The 27,864-nt window shown below is 40.9% G+C and overlaps 1 protein-coding gene across 4 annotated transcripts in view; it reads left to right on the plus strand.

Annotated features, from left to right (window-relative positions):
- The window catches only part of dock10 (dedicator of cytokinesis 10), a 179,092-nt gene that overhangs the window by 138,156 nt on the left and 13,072 nt on the right, over positions 1-27,864 (plus strand). For all 4 annotated transcript variants that reach the window (XM_079611252.1, XM_079611254.1, XM_079611253.1 and 1 more), the window contains 2 exons: positions 26,299-26,481; positions 26,595-26,705. In XM_079611252.1, coding sequence (XP_079467378.1) covers positions 26,299-26,481; positions 26,595-26,705 — 294 coding nt within the window. The remainder of the gene's footprint in view (positions 1-26,298; positions 26,482-26,594; positions 26,706-27,864) is intronic.

The raw sequence follows: 27,864 nt of genomic DNA on the forward strand, positions 1-27,864 counted from the left end.
AAAAGTTATAATGAAATTTCCAAAAATGCTAATAACTTTTGAATAAATTTGCCTATAGCAATGACACTGGTCTCAATAGATTCCTTGGGTCATGCTGAAAACATAGATACCAATTTTGCCATAGTCAGCCAAACTTCCTGTCCGCCATCTTTATTTTCTTTTAAAACCTACTTTTTCGAACTCCTCCTAGACCGAACGTCCGATTTTCACCAAAATCGGATCGTGTCATCTCCAGTCCGTGCCGAGTAAAAGTTATGGATTTCGTGTCGATAGACGAAACCGTTTTTGTATACCGCAGTGGCAAAGTTGAGGCATGATGCCAAAATGACTATTCAGGCTTTATATCTGCAATGCCTTGACATATTGACACCAAACTTTGTATGTGTCATTGTCACTTCACTCTGACCACATCACATCAGTTTCGTAACTGCGCCACCTATTGGTCGTAAGTAATAATCATATTTTTAGTTATTGTATGTGATTTTTCAACCATTTTGCCAAAATTCATCTTCAAATGTCTTTAATTGCTCCTTGCTGCAGTGGGTCTCACACTCCCAGCCACTTTGGCATGTCTTGTCGTCTTGCTTGCGCTTGGCCCCGGTGATTGCTGCTTGCAGCTATATTTCTTCTTCTTTTTAGGGGCCAAGCACTGAAGGTGCGGGCACCTATTGTATCTGTTCCCGTTCTTATTCTTCTTTTTCTTTTTTTTCTTTTTCTTTTTCTTCCGACTGGGCGTCTATGGCAGCCTATAGAACCGTTTGCGGGAAACTTATACAAATTGGCACAGTGATAGAGGACAGCCTGAACTATCACCATAGCAAATTTGGAGTCTCCGACTCATTCCCTCTAGCGCCACCATCTGTCCAAAGTTTCACTCATGTTTATGCTAATAACTTTTGAACCACAAGGGCTAGAAACAAAATTCTTTTTTCCTCTGATTCCTGAGCTCACGACGATTCGACTGCACCCTATGACGTCATTTTCCGTCATAATAGTTTTCCCGCCATTTTGAATTTTCCAAAAAAACTACTTTTTCGAACTCCTCCTAGGCCGTTGATCCGAATTTCACGAAAAATGAACCAGATCATCTCCAGACCTTGACGACCAAAAGTTATGGAATTCAAGTTTATTCGAATTACCGTTCTCGAATACCGCGCAAATAAATTTTACGTAGCGCTTGCGAAAACAGATGTAAGGCTGTATCTCCGCAACGCTTTATCGGATTCAGACCAAATTTGGTACATGTCATCACAAGCATGACCTGAGGCTACATGCTGCGTTTCGGCGCAGCGCCACCTACTGGTCCGGAGATATGAAGAATTTATGTTTTTGCTTATAACTTCTGAACGGTTTGTCCAAAAATCACAAAAGTGGTCTCGTTAGATTCAGGGCGTCGTGTTGAGTTGACTGATATCCAATTTTCCCATATCGGCCATTTTGGCTGTCGGCCATTTTGAATTATGTGCTAAAATGCTGTATTTTATGAACGCATGAACGTATCGTTACGAAACTCAGTATGGGTCATCAGTACAACGCCCTAAAGGTACTCAAAAATGTATGAGACAGCGCCACCTTTTGGTCAAAAGTTATAATGAAATTTCCAAAAATGCTAATAACTTTTGAATATATTTGCCTATAGTAATGACACTGATCTCAATAGATTCCTTGGGTTATGCTGAAAACATAGATACCAATTTTGCCATAGTCAGCCAAACTTCCTGTCCGCCATCTTTAATTTCTTTTAAAACCTACTTTTTCGAACTCCTCCTAGACCGAACGTCCGATTTTCACCAAAATTGGATCGTGTCATCTCCAGACCGTGCCGAGTAAAAGTTATGGATTTCGTGTCGATAGACGAAACCGTTTTCGTATACCGCAGTGGCAAAGTTGAGTCATGATGCCAAAATGACTATTCAGGCTTTATATCTGCAATGCCTTGACATATTGACACCAAACTTTGTATGTGTCATTGTCACTTCACTCTGACCACATCACATCAGTTTCGTAACTGCGCCACCTATTGGTCGAAAGTGATAATCATATTTTTAGTTATTGTATGTGATTTTTCAACCATTTTGCCAAAATTCATCTTCAAATGTCTTTAATTGCTCCTTGCTGCAGTGGGTCTCACACTCCCAGCCACTTTGGCATGTCTTGTCGTCTTGCTTGCGCTTGGCCCCGGTGATTGCTGCTTGCAGCTATATTTTTTCTTTTTTTTCTTCCGACTGGGCGTCTATGGCAGCCTATAGAACCGTTTGCGGGAAACTTATGAAAATTGGCACAGTGATAGAGGACAGCCTGCACTATCACCATAGCAAATTTGGAGTCTCCAACTCATTCCCTCTAGCGCCACCAGCTGTTCAAAGTTTCACTCATGTTTATGCTAATAACTTTTGAACCACAAGGGCTAGAAACAAAATTCTTTTTTCCTCTGATTCCTGAGCTCATGACGATTCGATTGCACCCTATGACGTCATTTTCCGTCATAATAGTTTTCCCGCCATTTTGAATTTTCCGAAAAACGTACTTTTTCGAACTCCTCCTAGGCCGTTGCTCCGAATTTCACGAAAAATGAACCAGATCATCTCCAGACCTTGTCGACCAAAAGTTATGGAATTCAAGTTGATTCGAATTACCGTTCTCGAATACCGCGCAAATAAATTTTACGTAGCGCTTGCGAAAACAGACGTAAGGCCGTATCTCCACAACGCTTTATCGGATTCAGACCAAATTTGGTACATGTCATCACAAGCATGACCTGAGGCTACATGCTGCGTTTCGGCGCAGCGCCACCTACTGGTCCGGAGATATGAAGAATTTATGTTTTTGCTTATAACTTCTGAACGGTTTGTCCAAAAATCACAAAAGTGGTCTCGTTAGATTCAGGGCGTCGTGCTGAGTTGACTGATATCCAATTTTCCCATATCGGCCATTTTGGCTGTCGGCCATTTTGAATTATGTGCTAAAATGCTGTATTTTATGAACACATGAACGTATCGTTACGAAACTCAGTATGAGTCATCAGTACAACGCCCTTAAGGTACTCAAAAATTTATGAGACAGCGCCACCTTTTGGTCAAAAGTTATAATGAAATTTCCAAAAATGCTAATAACTTTTGAATAAATTTGCCTATAGCAATGACACTGGTCTCAATAGATTCCTTGGGTCATGCTGAAAACATAGATACCAATTTTGCCATAGTCAGCCAAACTTCCTGTCCGCCATCTTTATTTTCTTTTAAAACCTACTTTTTCGAACTCCTCCTAGACCGAACGTCCGATTTTCACCAAAATCGGATCGTGTCATCTCCAGTCCGTGCCGAGTAAAAGTTATGGATTTCGTGTCGATAGACGAAACCGTTTTTGTATACCGCAGTGGCAAAGTTGAGGCATGATGCCAAAATGACTATTCAGGCTTTATATCTGCAATGCCTTGACATATTGACACCAAACTTTGTATGTGTCATTGTCACTTCACTCTGACCACATCACATCAGTTTCGTAACTGCGCCACCTATTGGTCGTAAGTAATAATCATATTTTTAGTTATTGTATGTGATTTTTCAACCATTTTGCCAAAATTCATCTTCAAATGTCTTTAATTGCTCCTTGCTGCAGTGGGTCTCACACTCCCAGACACTTTGGCATGTCTTGTCGTCTTGCTTGCGCTTGGCCCCGGTGATTGCTGCTTGCAGCTATATTTCTTCTTCTTTTTAGGGGCCAAGCACTGAAGGTGCGGGCACCTATTGTATCTGTTCCCGTTCTTATTCTTCTTTTTCTTTTTTTAGGGGCCAAGCACTGAAGGTGCGGGCACCTATTGTATCTGTTCCCGTTCTTATTCTTCTTCTTTTTCTTTTTCTTTTTTTTCTTTTTTTTCTTCCGACTGGGCGTCTATGGCAGCCTATAGAACCGTTTGCGGGAAACTTATACAAATTGGCACAGTGATAGAGGACAGCCTGAACTATCACCATAGCAAATTTGGAGTCTCCAACTCATTCCCTCTAGCGCCACCAGCTGTCCAAAGTTTCACTCATGTTTATGCTAATAACTTTTGAACCACAAGGGCTAGAAACAAAATTCTTTTTTCCTCTGATTCCTGAGCTCATGACGATTCGACTGCACCCTATGACGTCATTTTCCGTCATAATAGTTTTCCCGCCATTTTGAATTTTCCGAAAAACCTACTTTTTCGAACTCCTCCTAGGCCGTTGCTCCGAATTTCACGAAAAATGAACCAGATCATCTCCAGACCTTGACGACCAAAAGTTATGGAATTCAAGTTGATTCGAATTACCGTTCTCGAATACCGCGCAAATAAATTTTACGTAGCGCTTGCGAAAACAGACGTAAGGCCGTATCTCCACAACGCTTTATCGGATTCAGACCAAATTTGGTACATGTCATCACAAGCATGACTTGAGGCTACATGCTGCGTTTCGGCACAGCGCCACCTACTGGTCCGGAGATATGAAGAATTTATGTTTTTGCTTATAACTTCTGAACGGTTTGTCCAAAAATCACAAAAGTGGTCTCGTTAGATTCAGGGCGTCGTGCTGAGTTGACTGATATCCAATTTTCCCATATCGGCCATTTTGGCTGTCGGCCATTTTGAATTATGTGCTAAAATGCTGTATTTTATGAACGCATGAACGTATCGTTACGAAACTCAGTATGGGTCATCAGTACAACGCCCTAAAGGTACTCAAAAATTTATGAGACACCGCCACCTTTTGGTCAAAAGTTATAATGAAATTTCCAAAAATGCTAATAACTTTTGAATAAATTTGCCTATAGTAATGACACTGATCTCAATAGATTCCTTGGGTTATGCTGAAAACATAGATACCAATTTTGCCATAGTCAGCCAAACTTCCTGTCCGCCATCTTTATTTTCTTTTAAAACCTACTTTTTCGAACTCCTCCTAGACCGAAGGTCCGATTTTCACCAAAATCGGATCGTGTCATCTCCAGACCGTGCCGAGTAAAAGTTATGGATTTCGTGTTGATAGACGAAACCGTTTTCGTATACCGCAGTGGCAAAGTTGAGGCATGATGCCAAAATGACTATTCAGGCTTTATATCTGCAATGCCTTGACATATTGACACCAAACTTTGTAAGTGTCATTGTCACTTCACTCTGACCACATCACATCAGTTTCGTAACTGCGCCACCTATTGGTCGAAAGTGATAATCATATTTTTAGTTAATGTATGTGATTTTTCAACCATTTTGCCAAAATTCATCTTTAAATGTCTTCAATTGCTCCTTGCTGCAGTTGGTCTCTCACTTCCAGCCACTTTGGCATGTCTTGTCGTCTTGCTTGCGCTTGGCCCCGGTGATTGCTGCTTGCAGCTATATTTTCTTTTTCTTTTTCTTCCGACTGGGCGTCTATGGCAGCCTATAGAACCGTTTGCGGGAAACTTATACAAATTGGCACAGTGATAGAGGACAGCCTGAACTATCACCATAGCAAATTTGGAGTCTCCGACTCATTCCCTCTAGCGCCACCAGCTGTCCAAAGTTTCACTCATGTTTATGCTAATAACTTTTGAACCACAAGGGCTAGAAACAAAATTCTTTTTTCCTCTGATTCCTGAGCTCACGACGATTCGACTGCACCCTATGACGTCATTTTCCGTCATAATAGTTTTCCCGCCATTTTGAATTTTCCAAAAAACCTACTTTTTCGAACTCCTCCTAGGCCGTTGATCCGAATTTCACGAAAAATGAACCAGATCATCTCCAGACCTTGACGACCAAAAGTTATGGAATTCAAGTTTATTCGAATTACCGTTCTCGAATACCGCGCAAATAAATTTTACGTAGCGCTTGCGAAAACAGATGTAAGGCTGTATCTCCGCAACGCTTTATCGGATTCAGACCAAATTTGGTACATGTCATCACAAGCATGACCTGAGGCTACATGCTGCGTTTCGGCGCAGCGCCACCTACTGGTCCGGAGATATGAAGAATTTATGTTTTTGCTTATAACTTCTGAACGGTTTGTCCAAAAATCACAAAAGTGGTCTCGTTAGATTCAGGGCGTCGTGTTGAGTTGACTGATATCCAATTTTCCCATATCGGCCATTTTGGCTGTCGGCCATTTTGAATTATGTGCTAAAATGCTGTATTTTATGAACGCATGAACGTATCGTTACGAAACTCAGTATGGGTCATCAGTACAACGCCCTAAAGGTACTCAAAAATGTATGAGACAGCGCCACCTTTTGGTCAAAAGTTATAATGAAATTTCCAAAAATGCTAATAACTTTTGAATATATTTGCCTATAGTAATGACACTGATCTCAATAGATTCCTTGGGTTATGCTGAAAACATAGATACCAATTTTGCCATAGTCAGCCAAACTTCCTGTCCGCCATCTTTATTTTCTTTTAAAACCTACTTTTTCGAACTCCTCCTAGACCGAACGTCCGATTTTCACCAAAATTGGATCGTGTCATCTCCAGACCGTGCCGAGTAAAAGTTATGGATTTCGTGTCGATAGACGAAACCGTTTTCGTATACCGCAGTGGCAAAGTTGAGTCATGATGCCAAAATGACTATTCAGGCTTTATATCTGCAATGCCTTGACATATTGACACCAAACTTTGTATGTGTCATTGTCACTTCACTCTGACCACATCACATCAGTTTCGTAACTGCGCCACCTATTGGTCGAAAGTGATAATCATATTTTTAGTTATTGTATGTGATTTTTCAACCATTTTGCCAAAATTCATCTTCAAATGTCTTTAATTGCTCCTTGCTGCAGTGGGTCTCACACTCCCAGCCACTTTGGCATGTCTTGTCGTCTTGCTTGCGCTTGGCCCCGGTGATTGCTGCTTGCAGCTATATTTCTTCTTTTTAGGGGCCAAGCACTGAAGGTGCGGGCACCTATTGTATCTGTTCCCGTTCTTATTCTTCTTTTTCTTTTTCTTTTTCTTTTTCTTTTTCTTCCGACTGGGCGTCTATGGCAGCCTATAGAACCGTTTGCGGGAAACTTATGAAAATTGGCACAGTGATAGAGGACAGCCTGAACTATCACCATAGTAAATTTGGAGTCTCCAACTCATTCCCTCTAGCGCCACCAGCTGTCCAAAGTTTCACTCATGTTTATGCTAATAACTTTTGAACCACAAGGGCTAGAAACAAAATTCTTTTTTCCTCTGATTCCTGAGCTCATGACGATTCGACTGCCCCCTATGACGTCATTTTCCGTCATAATAGTTTTCCCGCCATTTTGAATTTTCCGAAAAACCTACTTTTTCAAACTCCTCCTAGACCGTTGCTCCGAATTTCACAAAAAATGAACCAGATCATCTCCAGACCTTGACAACCAAAAGTTATGGAATTCAAGTTGATTCGAATTACCGTTCTCGAATACCGCGCAAATAAATTTTACGTAGCGCTTGCGAAAACAGACGTAAGGCTGTATCTCCACTACGCTTTATCGGATTCAGACCAAATTTGGTACATGTCATCACAAGCATGACCTGAGGCTACATGCTGCGTTTCGGCGCAGCGCCACCTACTGGTCCGGAGATATGAAGAATTTATGTTTTTGCTTATAACTTCTGAATGGTTTGTCCAAAAATCACAAAAGTGGTCTCGTTAGATTCAGAGCGTCGTGCTGAGTTGACTGATATCCAATTTTCCCATATCGGCCATTTTGGCTGTCGGCCATTTTGAATTATATGCTAAAATGCTGTATTTTATGAACGCATGAACGTATCGTTACGAAACTCAGTATGGGTCATCAGTACAACGCCCTAAAGGTACTCAAAAATGTATGAGACAGCGCCACCTTTTGGTCAAAAGTTATAATGAAATTTCCAAAAATGCTAATAACTTTTGAATAAATTTGCCTATAGTAATGACACTGATCTCAATAGATTCCTTGGGTTATGCTGAAAACATAGATACCAATTTTGCCATAGTCAGCCAAACTTCCTGTCCGCCATCTTTATTTTCTTTTAAAACCTACTTTTTCGAACTCCTCCTAGACCGAATGTCCGATTTTCACCAAAATCGGATCGTGTCATCTCCAGACCGTGCCGAGTAAAAGTTATGGATTTCGTGTTGATAGACGAAACCGTTTTCGTATACCGCAGTGGCAAAGTTGATGCATGATGCCAAAATGACTATTCAGGCTTTATATCTGCAATGCCTTGACATATTGACACCAAACTTTGTAAGTGTCATTGTCACTTCACTCTGACCACATCACATCAGTTTCGTAACTGCGCCACCTATTGGTCGAAAGTGATAATCATATTTTTAGTTATTGTATGTGATTTTTCAACCATTTTGCCAAAATTCATCTTTAAATGTCTTCAATTGCTCCTTGCTGCAGTTGGTCTCTCACTTCCAGCCACTTTGGCATGTCTTGTCGTCTTGCTTGCGCTTGGCCCCGGTGATTGCTGCTTGCAGCTATATTTAGGGGCCAAGCACTGAAGGTGCGGGCACCTATTGTATCTGTTCCCGTTCTTATTCTTCTTCTTTTTTTTCTTCCGACTGGGCGTCTATGGCAGCCCATAGAAGCGTATGCGGGAAAGTTGTTTTGGTTTGACATTCTGATAGAGGACATTCCCAACATCAAATACACCAATTTTGGTGTTTCTAACTCATTCCCTCTAGCGCCACCACCTGTCCAAAGTTTCAGAAATTGTATGCTAATAACTTTTGAACCGTAAGGCCTATCAACAAAATTCTTTTTTCCTCTGATTCCTGAGCTCATGCCGATTCGATTGCACTCTATGACGTCATTTTCCGTCATAATAGTTTTCCCGCCATTTTGAATTTTCCAAAAAACCTACTTTTTCGAACTCCTCCTAGGCCGTTGCTCCGAATTTCACGAAAATTGAACCAGATCAACTCCAGACCATGACGACAAAAAGTTATGGAATTCAAGTTGATTCGAATTACCGTTCTCGAATACCGCGCAAATCAATTTTACGTAGCGCTTGCAAAAACAGACGTAAGGCCGTATCTCCACAACGCTTTATCGGATTCAGACCAAATTTGGTACATGTCATCACAAGCATGACCTGAGGCTACATGCTGCGTTTCGGCGCAGCGCCACCTACTGGTCCGGAGATATGAAGAATTTATATTTTTGCTTATAACTTCTGAACGGTTTGTCCAAAAATCACAAAAGTGGTCTCGTTAGATTCAGGGCATCGTGCTGAGTCGACTGATATCCAATTTTCCCATATCGGCCATTTTGGCTGTCGGCCATTTTGAATTATGTGCTAAAATGCTGTATTTTATGAACGCATGAACGTATCGTTACGAAACTCAGTATGGGTCATCAGTACAACGCCCTAAAAGTACTCAAAAATTTATGAGACAGCGCCACCTTTTGGTCAAAAGTTATAATGAAATTTCCAAAAATGCTAATAACTTTTGAATAAATTTGCCTATAGTAATGACACTGATCTCAGTAGATTCCTTGGGTTATGCTGAAAACATAGATACCAATTTTGCCATAGTCAATCAAAGTTCCTGTCCGCCATCTTTATTTTCTTTTAAAACCTACTTTTTCGAACTCCTCCTAGACCGAACGTCCGATTTTCACCAAAATCGGATCGTGTCATCTCCAGACTGTGCCGAGTAAAAGTTATGGATTTCGTGTCGATAGACAAAACCGTTTTCGTATACCGCAGTGGCAAAGTTGAGGCATGATGCCAAAATGACTATTCAGGCTTTATATCTGCAATGCCTTGACATATTGACACCAAACTTTGTATGTGTCATTGTCACTTCACTCTGACCACATCACATCAGTTTCGTAACTGCGCCACCTATTGGTCGAAAGTGATAAACATATTTTTAGTTATTGTATGTGATTTTTCAACCATTTTGCCAAAATTCATCTTCAAATGTCTTTAATTGCTCCTTGCTGCAGTGGGTCTCACACTCCCAGCCACTTTGGCATGTCTTGTCGTCTTGCTTGCGCTTGGCCCCGGTGATTGCTGCTTGCAGCTATATTTCTTTTTCTTTTTCTTCCGACTGGGCGTCTATGGCAGCCTATAGAACCGTTTGCGGGAAACTTATACAAATTGGCACAGTGATAGAGGACAGCCTGAACTATCACCATAGCGAATTTAGAGTCTCCAACTCATTCCCTCTAGCGCCACCAGCTGTCCAAAGTTTCACTCATGTTTATGCTAATAACTTTTGAACCACAAGGGCTAGAAACAAAATTCTTTTTTCCTCTGATTCCTGAGCTCACGACGATTCGACTGCACCCTATGACGTCATTTTCCGTCATAATAGTTTTCCCGCCATTTTGAATTTTCCAAAAAACCTACTTTTTCGAACTCCTCCTAGGCCGTTGATCCGAATTTCACGAAAAATGAACCAGATCATCTCCAGACCTTGACGACCAAAAGTTATGGAATTCAAGTTTATTCGAATTACCGTTCTCGAATACCGCGCAAATAAATTTTACGTAGCGCTTGCGAAAACAGATGTAAGGCTGTATCTCCGCAACGCTTTATCGGATTCAGACCAAATTTGGTACATGTCATCACAAGCATGACCTGAGGCTACATGCTGCGTTTCGGCGCAGCGCCACCTACTGGTCCGGAGATATGAAGAATTTATGTTTTTGCTTATAACTTCTGAACGGTTTGTCCAAAAATCACAAAAGTGGTCTCGTTAGATTCAGGGCGTCGTGTTGAGTTGACTGATATCCAATTTTCCCATATCGGCCATTTTGGCTGTCGGCCATTTTGAATTATGTGCTAAAATGCTGTATTTTATGAACGCATGAACGTATCGTTACGAAACTCAGTATGGGTCATCAGTACAACGCCCTAAAGGTACTCAAAAATGTATGAGACAGCGCCACCTTTTGGTCAAAAGTTATAATGAAATTTCCAAAAATGCTAATAACTTTTGAATATATTTGCCTATAGTAATGACACTGATCTCAATAGATTCCTTGGGTTATGCTGAAAACATAGATACCAATTTTGCCATAGTCAGCCAAACTTCCTGTCCGCCATCTTTATTTTCTTTTAAAACCTACTTTTTCGAACTCCTCCTAGACCGAACGTCCGATTTTCACCAAAATTGGATCGTGTCATCTCCAGACCGTGCCGAGTAAAAGTTATGGATTTCGTGTCGATAGACGAAACCGTTTTCGTATACCGCAGTGGCAAAGTTGAGTCATGATGCCAAAATGACTATTCAGGCTTTATATCTGCAATGCCTTGACATATTGACACCAAACTTTGTATGTGTCATTGTCACTTCACTCTGACCACATCACATCAGTTTCGTAACTGCGCCACCTATTGGTCGAAAGTGATAATCATATTTTTAGTTATTGTATGTGATTTTTCAACCATTTTGCCAAAATTCATCTTCAAATGTCTTTAATTGCTCCTTGCTGCAGTGGGTCTCACACTCCCAGCCACTTTGGCATGTCTTGTCGTCTTGCTTGCGCTTGGCCCCGGTGATTGCTGCTTGCAGCTATATTTCTTCTTTTTCTTTTTCTTTTTCTTCCGACTGGGCGTCTATGGCAGCCTATAGAACCGTTTGCGGGAAACTTATACAAATTGGCACAGTGATAGAGGACAGCCTGAACTATCACCATAGCGAATTTAGAGTCTCCAACTCATTCCCTCTAGCGCCACCAGCTGTCCAAAGTTTCACTCATGTTTATGCTAATAACTTTTGAACCACAAGGGCTAGAAACAAAATTCTTTTTTCCTCTGATTCCTGAGCTCACGACGATTCGACTGCACCCTATGACGTCATTTTCCGTCATAATAGTTTTCCCGCCATTTTGAATTTTCCGAAAAAACTACTTTTTCGAACTCCTCCTAGGCCGTTGCTCCGAATTTCACGAAAAATTAACCAGATCATCTCCAGACCTTGACGACCAAAAGTTATGGAATTCAAGTCGATTCGAATTACCGTTCTCGAATACCGCGCAAATAAATTTTACGTAGCGCTTGCGAAAACAGACGTAAGGCCGTATCTCCACAACGCTTTATAGGATTCAGACCAAATTTGGTACATGTCATCACAAGCATGACTTGAGGCTACATGCTGCGTTTCGGCGCAGCGCCACCTACTGGTCCGGAGATATGAAGAATTTATGTTTTTGCTTATAACTTCTGAACGGTTTGTCCAAAAATCACAAAAGTGGTCTCGTTAGATTCAGGGCGTCGTGTTGAGTTGACTGATATCCAATTTTCCCATATCGGCCATTTTGGCTGTCGGCCATTTTGAATTATGTGCTAAAATGCTGTATTTTATGAACGCATGAACGTATTGTTACGAAACTCAGTATGGGTCATCAGTACAACGCCCTAAAGGTACTCAAAAATTTATGAGACAGCGCCACCTTTTGGTCAAAAGTTATAATGAAATTTCCAAAAATGCTAATAACTTTTGAATAAATTTGCCTATAGTAATGACACTGATCTCAATAGATTCCTTGGGTTATGCTGAAAACATAGATACCAATTTTGCCATAGTCAATCAAAGTTCCTGTCCGCCATCTTTATTTTCTTTTAAAACCTACTTTTTCGAACTCCTCCTAGACCGAACGTCCGATTTTCACCAAAATCGGATCGTGTCATCTCCAGACTGTGCCGAGTAAAAGTTATGGATTTCGTGTCGATAGACAAAACCGTTTTCGTATACCGCAGTGGAAAAGTTGAGGCATGATGCCAAAATGACTATTCAGGCTTTATATCTGCAATGCCTTGACATATTGACACCAAACTTTGTATGTGTCATTGTCACTTCACTCTGACCACATCACATCAGTTTCGTAACTGCGCCACCTATTGGTCGAAAGTGATAATCATATTTTTAGTTATTGTATGTGATTTTTCAACCATTTTGCCAAAATTCATCTTCAAATGTCTTTAATTGCTCCTTGCTGCAGTGGGTCTCACACTCCCAGCCACTTTGGCATGTCTTGTCGTCTTGCTTGCGCTTGGCCCCGGTGATTGCTGCTTGCAGCTATATTTAGGGGCCAAGCACTGAAGGTGCGGGCACCTATTGTATCTGTTCCCGTTCTTATTCTTCTTTTTCTTTTTCTTTTTCTTCCGACTGGGCGTCTATGGCAGCCTATAGAACCGTTTGCGGGAAACTTATACAAATTGGCACAGTGATAGACGACAGGCTGACCTATCACCATAGCAAATTTGGAGTCTCCAACTCATTCCCTCTAGCGCCACCAGCTGTCCAAAGTTTCACTCATGTTTATGCTAATAACTTTTGAACCACAAGGGCTAGAAACAACATTCTTTTTTCCTCTGATTCCTGAGCTCACGACGATTCGACTGCACCCTATGACGTCATTTTCCGTCATAATAGTTTTCCCGCCATTTTGAATTTTCCGAAAAACCTACTTTTTCGAACTCCTCCTAGGCCGTTGCTCCGAATTTCACGAAAAATGAACCAGATCATCTCCAGACTATGACGACCAAAAGTTATGGAATTCAAGTTGATTCGAATTACCGTTCTCGAATACCGCGCAAATAAATTTTACGTAGCGCTTGCAAAAACAGACGTAAGGCCGTATCTCCACAACGCTTTATCGGATTCAGACCAAATTTGGTACATGTCGTCACAAGCATGACCTGAGGTTACTTGCTGCGTTTCGGCGCAGCGCCACCTACTGGTCCGGAGATATGAATAATTTATGTTTTTGCTTATAACTTCTGAACGGTTTGTCCAAAAATCACAAAAGTGGTCTCGTTAGATTCAGGGCGTCGTGCTGAGTTGACTGATATTCAATTTTCCCATATCGGCCATTTTGGCTGTCGGCCATTTTGAATTATGTGCTAAAATGCTGTATTTTATGAACGCATGAACGTATCGTTACGAAACTCAGTATGGGTCATCAGTACAACGCCCTAAAAGTACTCAAAAATTTATGAGACAGCGCCACCTTTTGGTCAAAAGTTATAATGAAATTTCCAAAAATGCTAATAACTTTTGAATAAATTTGCCTATAGTAATGACACTGATCTCAATAGATTCCTTGGGTTATGCTGAAAACATAGATACCAATTTTGCCATAGTCAATCAAAGTTCCTGTCCGCCATCTTTATTTTCTTTTAAAACCTACTTTTTCGAACTCCTCCTAGACCGAACGTCCGATTTTCACCAAAATCGGATCGTGTCATCTCCAGACTGTGCCGAGTAAAAGTTATGGATTTCGTGTCGATAGACAAAACCGTTTTCGTATACCGCAGTGGCAAAGTTGAGGCATGATGCCAAAATGACTATTCAGGCTTTATATCTGCAATGCCTTGACATATTGACACCAAACTTTGTATGTGTCATTGTCACTTCACTCTGACCACATCACATCAGTTTCGTAACTGCGCCACCTATTGGTCGAAAGTGATAATCATATTTTTAGTTATTGTATGTGATTTTTCAACCATTTTGCCAAAATTCATCTTCAAATGTCTTTAATTGCTCCTTGCTGCAGTGGGTCTCGCACTCCCAGCCACTTTGGCATGTCTTGTCGTCTTGCTTGCGCTTGGCCCCGGTGATTGCTGCTTGCAGCTATATTTATTATTCTTCTTCTTCCGCCATTGAAGTCTATGGCAGCCCTATGAACCGCTTGCGGGAAGGTTGATTTTATTTGACATTCTGATAGAGGACAGTCCCAACATTAAATACACCAATTTTGGTGTCTCCAACTCATTCCCTCTAGCGCCACCAACAGTCCAAAGTTTCACTCATGTCTATGCTGATAACTTTTGAACCGTAAGGGCTAGAATCAAAATTATTTTTTCCTCTGATTCCTGAGCTCACGACGATTCGATTGCACCCTATGACGTCATTTTCCGTCATAATAGTTTTCCCGCCATTTTGAATTTTCCAAAAAACCTACTTTTTCGAACTCCTCCTAGGCCGTTGCTCCGAATTTCACGAAAATTGAACCAGATCAACTCCAGACCATGACGACAAAAAGTTATGGAATTCAAGTTGATTCGAATTACCGTTCTCGAATACCGCGCAAATAAATTTTACGTAGCGCTTGCAAAAACAGACGTAAGGCCGTATCTCCACAACGCTTTATCGGATTCAGACCAAATTTGGTACATGTCATCACAAGCATGACCTGAGGCTACATGCTGCGTTTCGGCGCAGCGCCACCTACTGGTCCGGAGATATGAAGAATTTATATTTTTGCTTATAACTTCTGAACGGTTTGTCCAAAAATCACAAAAGTGGTCTCGTTAGATTCAGGGCATCGTGCTGAGTCGACTGATATCCAATTTTCCTATATCGGCCATTTTGGCTGTCGGCCATTTTGAATTATGTGCTAAAATGCTGTATTTTATGAACGCATGAACGTATCGTTACGAAACTCAGTATGGGTCATCAGTACAACGCCCTAAAAGTACTCAAAAATTTATGAGACAGCGCCACCTTTTGGTCAAAAGTTATAATGAAATTTCCAAAAATGCTAATAACTTTTGAATAAATTTGCCTATAGTAATGACACTGATCTCAATAGATTCCTTGGGTTATGTTGAAAACATAGATACCAATTTTGCCATAGTCAATCAAAGTTCCTGTCCGCCATCTTTATTTTCTTTTAAAACCTACTTTTTCGAACTCCTCCTAGACCGAACGTCCGATTTTCACCAAAATCGGATCGTGTCATCTCCAGACTGTGCCGAGTAAAAGTTATGGATTTCGTGTCGATAGACAAAACCGTTTTCGTATACCGCAGTGGCAAAGTTGAGGCATGATGCCAAAATGACTATTCAGGCTTTATATCTGCAATGCCTTGACATATTGACACCAAACTTTGTATGTGTCATTGTCACTTCACTCTGACCACATCACATCAGTTTCGTAACTGCGCCACCTATTGGTCGAAAGTGATAATCATATTTTTAGTTATTGTATGTGATTTTTCAACCATTTTGCCAAAATTCATCTTCAAATGTCTTTAATTGCTCCTTGCTGCAGTGGGTCTCACACTCCCAGCCACTTTGGCATGTCTTGTCGTCTTGCTTGCGCTTGGCCCCGGTGATTGCTGCTTGCAGCTATATTTAGGGGCCAAGCACTGAAGGTGCGGGCACCTATTGTATCTGTTCCCGTTCTTATTCTTCTTTTTCTTTTTCTTTTTCTTTTTCTTCTTCCGACTGGGCGTCTATGGCAGCCTATAGAACCGTTTGCGGGAAACTTATGAAAATTGGCACAGTGATAGAGGATAATCTGAACTATCACCATAGCAAATTTGGAGTCTCCAACTCATTCCCTCTAGCGCCACCAGCTGTCCAAAGTTTCACTCATGTTTATGCTAATAACTTTTGAACCACAAGGGCTAGAAACAAAATTCTTTTTTCCTCTGATTCCTGAGCTCACGACGATTCGACTGCACCATATGACGTCATTTTCCGTCATAATAGTTTTCCCGCCATTTTGAATTTTCCGAAAAACCTACTTTTTCGAACTCCTCCTAGGCCGTTGCTCCGAATTTCACGAAAAATTAACCAGATCATCTCCAGACCTTGACGACAAAAAGTTATGGAATTCAAGTTGATTCGAATTACCGTTCTCGAATACCGCGCAAATAAATTTTACGTAGCGCTTGCGAAAACAGACGTAAGGCCGTATCTCCACAACGCTTTATCGGATTCAGACCAAATTTGGTACATGTCATCACAAGCATGACCTGAGGCGACATGCTGCGTTTCGGCGCTGCGCCACCTACTGGTCCGGAGATATGAAGAATTTATGTTTTTGCTTATAACTTCTGAACGGTTTGTCCAAAAATCACAAAAGTGGCCTCGTTAGATTCAGGGCGTCATACTGAGTTGACTGATATCCAATTTTCCCATATCGGCCATTTTGGCTGTCGGCCATTTTGAATTATGTGCTAAAATGCTGTATTTTATGAACGCATGAACGTATCGTTACGAAACTCAGTATGGGTCATCAGTACAACGCCCTAAAAGTACTCAAAAATTTATGAGACAGCGCCACCTTTTGGTCAAAAGTTATAATGAAATTTCCAAAAATGCTAATAACTTTTGAATAAATTTGCCTATAGTAATGACACTGATCTCAATAGATTCCTTGGGTTATGCTGAAAACATAGATACCAATTTTGCCATAGTCAATCAAAGTTCCTGTCCGCCATCTTTATTTTCTTTTAAAACCTACTTTTTCGAACTCCTCCTAGACCGAACGTCCGATTTTCACCAAAATCGGATCGTGTCATCTCCAGACTGTGCCGAGTAAAAGTTATGGATTTCGTGTCGATAGACAAAACCGTTTTCGTATACCGCAGTGGCAAAGTTGAGGCATGATGCCAAAATGACTATTCAGGCTTTATATCTGCAATGCCTTGACATATTGACACCAAACTTTGTATGTGTCATTGTCACTTCACTCTGACCACATCACATCAGTTTCGTAACTGCGCCACCTATTGGTCGAAAGTGATAATCATATTTTTAGTTATTGTATGTGATTTTTCAACCATTTTGCCAAAATTCATCTTCAAATGTCTTTAATTGCTCCTTGCTGCAGTGGGTCTCACACTCCCAGCCACTTTGGCATGTCTTGTCGTCTTGCTTGCGCTTGGCCCCGGTGATTGCTGCTTGCAGCTATATTTCTTTTTCTTTTTTTTCTTTTTTTTCTTCCGACTGGGCGTCTATGGCAGCCTATAGAACCGTTTGCGGGAAACTTATACAAATTGGCACAGTGATAGAGGACAGCCTGAACTATCACCATAGCAAATTTGGAGTCTCCAACTCATTCCCTCTAGCGCCACCAGCTGTCCAAAGTTTCACTCATGTTTATGCTAATAACTTTTGAACCACAAGGGCTAGAAACAAAATTCTTTTTTCCTCTGATTCCTGAGCTCATGACGATTTGACTGCACCCTATGACGTCATTTTCCGTCATAATAGTTTTCCCGCCATTTTGAATTTTCCAAAAAACCTACTTTTTCGAACTCCTCCTAGGCCGTTGCTCCGAATTTCACGAAAATTGAACCAGATCAACTCCAGACCATGACGACAAAAAGTTATGGAATTCAAGTTGATTCGAATTACCGTTCTCGAATACCGCGCAAATAAATTTTACGTAGCGCTTGCAAAAACAGACGTAAGGCCGTATCTCCACAACGCTTTATCGGATTCAGACCAAATTTGGTACATGTCATCACAAGCATGACCTGAGGCTACATGCTGCGTTTCGGCGCAGCGCCACCTACTGGTCCGGAGATATGAAGAATTTATATTTTTGCTTATAACTTCTGAACGGTTTGTCCAAAAATCACAAAAGTGGTCTCGTTAGATTCAGGGCATCGTGCTGAGTCGACTGATATCCAATTTTCCCATATCGGCCATTTTGGCTGTCGGCCATTTTGAATTATGTGCTAAAATGCTGTATTTTATGAACGCATGAACGTATCGTTACGAAACTCAGTATGGGTCATCAGTACAACACCCTAAAAGTACTCAAAAAATTATGAGACAGCGCCACCTTTTGGTCAAAAGTTATAATGAAATTTCCAAAAATGCTAATAACTTTTGAATAAATTTGCCTATAGTAATGACACTGATCTCAATAGATTCCTTGGGTTATGCTGAAAACATAGATACCAATTTTGCCATAGTCAATCAAAGTTCCTGTCCGCCATCTTTATTTTCTTTTAAAACCTACTTTTTCGAACTCCTCCTAGACCGAACGTCCGATTTTCACCAAAATCGGATCGTGTCATCTCCAGACTGTGCCGAGTAAAAGTTATGGATTTCGTGTCGATAGACAAAACCGTTTTCGTATACCGCAGTGGCAAAGTTGAGGCATGATGCCAAAATGACTATTCAGGCTTTATATCTGCAATGCCTTGACATATTGACACCAAACTTTGTATGTGTCATTGTCACTTCACTCTGACCACATCACATCAGTTTCGTAACTGCGCCACCTATTGGTCGAAAGTGATAATCATATTTTTAGTTATTGTATGTGATTTTTCAACCATTTTGCCAAAATTCATCTTCAAATGTCTTTAATTGCTCCTTGCTGCAGTGGGTCTCACACTCCCAGCCACTTTGGCATGTCTTGTCGTCTTGTTAGGGGCCAAGCACTGAAGGTGCGGGCACCTATTGTATCTGTTCCCGTTCTTATTCTTCTTTTTCTTTTTAGGGGCCAAGCACTGAAAGTGCGGAGGCACCTATTGTTTTCGTTCCGGTTCTTATTATTATTATTATTATTATTATTATTCTGCTTCTTCCGACTGGGCGTCTATGGCAGCCCATAGAAGCGTATGCGGGAAAGTTGTTCCGGTTTGACATTCTGATAGAGGACATTCCCAACAGTAATTGCACCAATTTTGGTGTCTCTAACTCATTCCCTCTAGCGCCACCACCTGTCCAAAGTTTCACTTATATTATGCTAATAACTTTTAAACCGTAAGGCCTATCAACAAAATTCTTTTTTCCTCTGATTCCTGAGCTCACGACGATTCGACTGGACCCTATGACGTCATTTTCCGTCATAAAAATATGGCCGCCATTTTGAATTGTCCAAAAAACCTTCTTTTGCGAACTCGTCCTAGACGGTTTGTCCGATTTGCACCAAAATTGCACCAGATCATCTTCAGGCTGTGGGGACAAAAAGTTATGGAATTCAAGTTGATTCGTCAAACCGTTTTCGATAAACGCGCAAACAAATTTTACGTAGCGCTTGCGAAAACAGACATAAGGCTGTATCTCCGCATCGCTTAATCGTATTCAAACCAAACTTCCTACATGTCATCACAAGCATGACCTGAGGCTACATGCTGCGTTTCGGCGCAGCGCCACCTACTGGTCTGGAGATATGAAAAAAGGCTATTTTTGCTTATAACTTCTGAACGGTTTGTCCAAAAATCACAAAAGTGGTCTCGATAGATTCAAGGCGTCATGTTGAGTTGACTGATATCCAATTTTTACATATCGGCCATTTTGGCTGTCGGCCATTTTGAATTATGTGCTAAAATGCTGTATTTTATGAACGCATGAACGTATCGTTACGAAACTCAGTATGGGTCATCAGTACAAAGCCCTAAAGGTACTCAAAAGATTATGAGACAGCGCCACCTTTTGGTCAAAAGTTATAATGAAATTTCCAAAAATGCTAATAACTTTTGAATAAATTTGCCTATAGTAATGACACTGATCTCAATAGATTCCTTGGGTTATGCTGAAAACATAGATACCAATTTTGCCATAGTCAGCCAAACTTCCTGTCCGCCATCTTTATTTTCTTTTAAAACCTACTTTTTCGAACTCCTCCTAGACCGAACGTCCGATTTTCACCAAAATCGGATCGTGTCATCTCCAGACCGTGCCGAGTAAAAGTTATGGATTTCGTGTCGATAGACGAAACCGTTTTCGTATACCGCAGTGGCAAAGTTGAGGCATGATGCCAAAATGACTATTCAGGCTTTATATCTGCAATGCCTTGACATATTGACACCAAACTTTGTATGTGTCATTGTCACTTCACTCTGACCACATCACATCAGTTTCGTAACTGCGCCACCTATTGGTCGAAAGTGATAATCATATTTTTAGTTATTGTATGTGATTTTTCAACCATTTTGCCCAAATTCATCTTCAAATGTCTTTAATTGCTCCTTGCTGCAGTGGGTCTCACACTCCCAGCCACTTTGGCATGTCTTGTCGTCTTGCTTGCGCTTGGCCCCGGTGATTGCTGCTTGCAGCTATATTTCTTTTTCTTTTTCTTTTTCTTCCGACTGGGCGTCTATGGCAGCCTATAGAACCGTTTGCGGGAAACTTATACAAATTGGCACAGTGATAGAGGACAGCCTGAACTATCACCATAGCGAATTTAGAGTCTCCAACTCATTCCCTCTAGCGCCACCAGCTGTCCAAAGTTTTACTCATGTTTATGCTAATAACTTTTGAACCACAAGGGCTAGAAACAAAATTCTTTTTTCCTCTGATTCCTGAGCTCACGACGATTCGACTGCACCCTATGACGTCATTTTCCGTCATAATAGTTTTCCCGCCATTTTGAATTTTCCGAAAAACCTACTTTTTCGAACTCCTCCTAGGCCGTTGCTCCGAATTTCACGAAAAATGAACCAGATCATCTCCAGACCTTGACGACCAAAAGTTATGGAATTCAAGTCGATTCGAATTACCGTTCTCGAATACCGCGCAAATAAATTTTACGTAGCGCTTGCGAAAACAGACGTAAGGCCGTATCTCCACAACGCTTTATCGGATTCAGACCAAATTTGGTACATGTCATCACAAGCATGACCTGAGGCTACATGCTGCGTTTCGGCGCAGCGCCACCTACTGGTCCGGAGATATGAAGAATTTATGTTTTTGCTTATAACTTCTGAACGGTTTGTCCAAAAATCACAAAAGTGGTCTCGTTAGATTCAGGGCGTCGTGTTGAGTTGACTGATATCCAATTTTCCCATATCGGCCATTTTGTCTGTCGGTCATTTTGAATTATGTGCTAAAATGCTGTATTTTATGAACGCATGAATGTATTGTTACGAAACTCAGTATGGGTCATCAGTACAACGCCCTAAAGGTACTCAAAAATTTATGAGACAGCGCCACCTTTTGGTCAAAAGTTATAATGAAATTTCCAAAAATGCTAATAACTTTTGAATAAATTAGCCTATAGTAATGACACTGATCTCAATAGATTCCTTGGGTTATGCTGAAAACATAGATACCAATTTTGCCATAGTCAGCCAAACTTCCTGTCCGCCATCTTTATTTTCTTTTAAAACCTACTTTTTCAAACTCCTCCTAGACCGAACGTCCGATTTTCACCAAAATCGGATCGTGTCATCTCCAGACCGTGCCGAGTGAAAGTTATGGATTTCGTGTCGATAGACGAAACCGTTTTCGTATACCGCAGTGGCAAATTTGAGGCATGATGCCAAAATGACTATTCAGGCTTTATATCTGCAATGCCTTGACATATTGACACCAAACTTTGTATGTGTCATTGTCACTTCACTCTGACCACATCACATCAGTTTCGTAACTGCACCACCTATTGGTCGAAAGTGATAATCATATTTTTAGTTAATGTATGTGATTTTTCAACCATTTTGCCAAAATTCATCTTTAAATGTCTTCAATTGCTCCTTGCTGCAGTTGGTCTCACACTCCCAGCCACTTTGGCATGTCTCGTTCTTCTTTTTTTTCTTCCGACTGGGCGTCTATGGCAGCCCATAGAAGCGTATGCGGGAAAGTTGTTTTGGTTTGACATTCTGATAGAGGACATTCCCAACATCAAATACACCAATTTTGGTGTTTCTAACTCATTCCCTCTAGCGCCACCACCTGTCCAAAGTTTCAGAAATTGTATGCTAATAACTTTTGAACCGTAAGGCCTATCGACAAAATTCTTTTTTCCTCTGATTCCTGAGCTCATGCCGATTCGATTGCACTCTATGACGTCATTTTCCGTCATAATAGTTTTCCCGCCATTTTGAATTTTCCAAAAAACCTACTTTTTCGAACTCCTCCTAGGCCGTTGCTCCGAATTTCACGAAAATTGAACCAGATCAACTCCAGACCATGACGACAAAAAGTTATGGAATTCAAGTTGATTCGAATTATTATTATTATTATTATTCTGCTTCTTCCGACTGGGCGTCTATGGCAGCCCATAGAACCGTTTCCGGGAAAGTTGTTCCGGTTTGACATTCTGATAGAGGACAGTCCCAACAGTAATTGCACCAATTTTGGTGTCTCTAACTCATTCCCTCTAGCGCCACCACCTGTCCAAAGTTTCACTTATATTATGCTAATAACTTTTAAACCGTAAGGCCTATCAACAAAATAATTTTTTCCTCTGATTCCTGAGCTCATGACGATTCGATTTCATCCTATGACGTCATTTTCCGTCATAAAAATATGGCCGCCATTTTGAATTGTCCAAAAAACCTTCTTTTGCGAACTCGTCCTAGACGGTTTGTCCGATTTGCACCAAAATTGCACCAGATCATCTTCAGGCTGTGGGGACAAAAAGTTATGGAATTCAAGTTGATTCGTCAAACCGTTTTCGATAAACGCGCAAACAAATTTTATGTAGCGCTTGCGAAAACAGACATAAGGCTGTATCTCCGCATCGCTTAATCGTATTCAAACCAAACTTCCTACATGTCATCACAAGCATGACCTGAGGCTACATGCTGCGTTTCGGCGCAGCGCCACCTACTGGTCTGGAGATATGAAAAAAGGCTATTTTTGCTTATAACTTCTGAACGGTTTGTCCAAAAATCATAAAAGTGGTCTCGATAGATTCAGGGCGTCATGTTGAGTTGACTGATATCCAATTTTTCCATATCGGCCATTTTGGCTGTCGGCCATTTTGAATTATGTGCTAAAATGCTGTATTTTATGAACGCATGAACGTATCGTTACGAAACTCAGTATGGGTCATCAGTACAAAGCCCTAAAGGTACTCATAATATTATGAGACAGCGCCACCTTTTGGTCAAAAGTTATAATGAAATTTCCAAAAATGCTAATAACTTTTGAATAAATTTGCCTATAGTAATGACACTGATCTCAATAGATGCCTTGGGTTATGCTGAAATCATAGATACCAATTTTGCCATAGTCAGTCAAACTTCCTGTCCGCCATCTTTATTTTCTTTTAAAACCTACTTTTTTGAACTCCTCCTAGAACGAACGTCCGATTTTCACCAAAATCGGATCGTGTCATCACCAGATCGTGCCGAGTAAAAGTTATGGATTTCGTGTCGATAGACAAAACCGTTTTCGTATACCGCAGTGGCAAAGTTTAGGCATGATGCCAAAATTACTATTCAGGCTTTATATCGGCAATACCTTGACATATTGACACCAAACTTTGTATGTGTCATTGTCACTTCACTCTGACCACATCACATCAGTTTCGTAACTGCGCCACCTATTGGTCGAAAGTGATAATCATATTTTTAGTTAATGTATGTGATTTTTCAACCATTTTGCCACAATTCATCTTTAAATGTCTTCAATTGCTCCTAGCTGCAGTTGGTCTCACACTCCCAGCCACTTTGGCATGTCTTGTCGTCTTGCTTGCGCTTGGCCCCGGTGATTGCTGCTTGCAGCTATATTTCTTTTTCTTTTTCTTCCGACTGGGCGTCTATGGCAGCCTATAGAACCGTTTGCGGGAAACTTATGAAAATTGGCACAGTGATAGAGGACAGCCTGAACTATCACCATAGCAAATTTGGAGTCTCCGACTCATTCCCTCTAGCGCCACCAGCTGTCCAAAGTTTCACTCATGTTTATGCTAATAACTTTTGAACCACAAGGGCTAGAAACAAAATTCTTTTTTCCTCTGATTCCTGAGCTCATGACGATTCGACTGCACCCTATGACGTCATTTTCCGTCATAATAGTTTTCCCGCCATTTTGAATTTTCCAAAAAACCTACTTTTTCGAACTCCTCCTAGGCCGTTGATCCGAATTTCACGAAAAATGAACCAGATCATCTCCAGACCTTGACGACCAAAAGTTATGGAATTCAAGTTTATTCGAATTACCGTTCTCGAATACCGCGCAAATAAATTTTACGTAGCGCTTGCGAAAACAGACGTAAGGCCGTATCTCCACAACGCTTTGTTGGATTCAGACCAAATTTGGTACATGTCATCACAAGCATGACTTGAGGCTACATGCTGCGTTTCGGCGCAGCGCCACCTACTGGTCCGGAGATATGAAGAATTTATGTTTTTGCTTATAACTTCTGAACGGTTTGTCCAAAAATCACAAAAGTGGTCTCGTTAGATTCAGGGCGTCGTGTTGAGTTGACTGATATCCAATTTTCCCATATCGGCCATTTTGGCTGTCGGCCATTTTGAATTATGTGCTAAAATGCTGTATTTTATGAACGCATGAACGTATCGTTACGAAACTCAGTATGGGTCATCAGTACAACGCCCTAAAGGTACTCAAAAATGTATGAGACAGCGCCACCTTTTGGTCAAAAGTTATAATGAAATTTCCAAAAATGCTAATAACTTTTGAATAAATTTGCCTATAGTAATGACACTGATCTCAATAGATTCCTTGGGTTATGCTGAAAACATAGATACCAATTTTGCCATAGTCAGCCAAACTTCCTGTCCGCCATCTTTATTTTCTTTTAAAACCTACTTTTTCGAACTCCTCCTAGACCGAACGTCCGATTTTCACCAAAATTGGATCGTGTCATCTCCAGACCGTGCCGAGTAAAAGTTATGGATTTCGTGTCGATAGACGAAACCGTTTTCGTATACCGCAGTGGCAAAGTTGAGTCATGATGCCAAAATGACTATTCAGGCTTTATATCTGCAATGCCTTGACATATTGACACCAAACTTTGTATGTGTCATTGTCACTTCACTCTGACCACATCACATCAGTTTCGTAACTGCGCCACCTATTGGTCGAAAGTGATAATCATATTTTTAGTTATTGTATGTGATTTTTCAACCATTTTGCCAAAATTCATCTTCAAATGTCTTTAATTGCTCCTTGCTGCAGTGGGTCTCACACTCCCAGCCACTTTGGCATGTCTTGTCGTCTTGCTTGCGCTTGGCCCCGGTGATTGCTGCTTGCAGCTATATTTTAACTTATTCTTCTCCTTTTCCAACACCCCCCTCCCCAACATGTGATAGAGTACAAAATCACAGATGCGACTACAGAGTCATAGAATGTCTTAAGCAGTACCTGACGTACCCCAAAGGATATCAGTCTTCTTAACACATGAATACGACTCTGACCCTTCTTATAGACATGCATCGTATTATCAGACCAGTTGAGCTTGTTCTTCAGATATGCACCCAAAGTTTTAGATGTTTAAGTGCTATTTAGAGCATTGGGATCATTAGACAAGGGCTTAATGAACTTATTTTTGTGAAAACCTCAAAATCACGTTTTTTTTTCACACATTTTGCTTGTAGCTCGAAATGATCCTGTGCGCATTTCCACTCCTTTCACCCGCACGGGTCACATATGCTTTAAATAAAAATAATGCTGAATAAAGCTTCATGACCTGTAAGAAATAGTCTATTTATTTCTAAATATTGGCAGGTCTGGCAAAACCTACATTTGGGACCCTGTGCACTGTGTACAGGAAGTAAAGCTGATCACATTGTGAACCCGTGGTGCTCAATCCTGCTACTGGAAATGTCTCTTTTCTTATCTAAATGTGCTTTAGAAACATTCCTAATCAAACACACCTGAGCTAGCCGAGAGTTCCCCCTGTGCTGATCTCGCCTCCTCTTCACGTTCCTCCTCAGTTCCCGTCCACGTTCTTCCAGGGGAAAGCGGATCTGTGCGGCGGCCTGTGCTACGAGATCCTGAAGTGCTGCAGTCACCGCTCCAGCTCCACACAGACCGAAGCGGCGGCGCTGCTCTACTTCCTCATGAGGAGGAACTTCGACTTCACCAAGGGCAAGTGCATCGTCCGCTCACACCTGCAGGTAAACTTCATGCCGTGTGTGTGCGTTTGTGTAGATATGTGTGTGAACTCTGGCTGGTTGGGGATTACGGGAATGTGAGACGGATGTGTATTGTGTGGTTTCTCCTCCTCCAGGTGATTAAAGCGGTGAGTCAGCTGATCGCGGATGCAGGAATCGGTGGTTCACGCTTCCAGCAGTCTCTGGCCATCATCAACAACTTTGCCAATGGAGACACACCACTTAAAGTGAGAGTTTTGCAGAAATAACACTTTAAAGCTGCAGTGTGTAATGTCTGCGCCGCCAGACAGAGCTGTTCATACCACAAAATCAGACACTCGGATTCGACACGGTACACATAGTCACATGTTTCTTTCTAACAGAAGACATGCGCCAAGTTGAGGTTTTTATCCTCTAAGCATAGTTTTATTGTGAGCTACAAATGAATTCAGCAGAAAATACAACGTTATCTCACGACCAATTCGCAGAGGTGGACAGTAACAAAGTACATTTAGTTGAGTACTGTACTTAAGTACACTTTTTGAGTATCTGTACTTTACTTGAGTATTATTTTTTCTGGAAACTTTTACTTTAACTTCACTACATTTGAAAGACAAATATCGTACTTTTTACTCCACTACATTTCTGTCAAGCTCCTTGAGTAGAGAGTAGTAACGTCAGGGATGATTTGGTTGCATTTTGGTTGGAAATTAAAGTCTGGTTGACGTCAGAATTCGACTGATGTTGGTTTCTGACGTCAACCGATTTTCAACCACAATACAACGTCTGTCCAACGTTGGAGATTAACGTCAATCTGACATTGGATTCTGACATCAACATTATTTTAATTTTCAACGTTGGGTTTGGTCTTCTAAATGCGAATTTTGTCATTGTTTTGAAGCACACTAGCTTATAGATAACAGTAAGGCTAACATATTCATTTAAAAGCCAAAAAACTGGGAACAGCCATTTGTGTGTCCGAAACCATTGTGGACGTTATTGAGAGACTTATTCAATCCCACGACTGGAACTGTGTTATAGAAATAAATGTGATGTTGATATGAGGGTAGGCAGGCAGAGATTCAGAGGCATAAGGTACTAAGTAGGCTATTACATGCAACAATAATAAAACAATGCATTGAAATTTACTTTTATACTTAAGTACTTTTAAAAATTAGTACTTCTGTACTTTTACAAACTTTTGTAAACACCGGTCTTTACAACTTTTACTTGTAACGGAGTAATATTTGACCAGTATTATCTGTACTTTTACTCAAGTAAGGAAGTTGTGTACTTTGTCCACATTCGTACGACCTCACTTGTACGAATTCGTGAGATTTGTCTAAACCCCAGTGACGGTTAGGTTTATGGGCGGGGTCAGGGGTCATTCGTACGAATTTATATGAG

The sequence above is a fragment of the Phoxinus phoxinus genome (genome assembly GCF_949152265.1).
Source record: "Phoxinus phoxinus genome assembly, chromosome: 4".
In the NCBI taxonomy this organism is placed as follows: domain Eukaryota; kingdom Metazoa; phylum Chordata; class Actinopteri; order Cypriniformes; family Leuciscidae; genus Phoxinus; species Phoxinus phoxinus.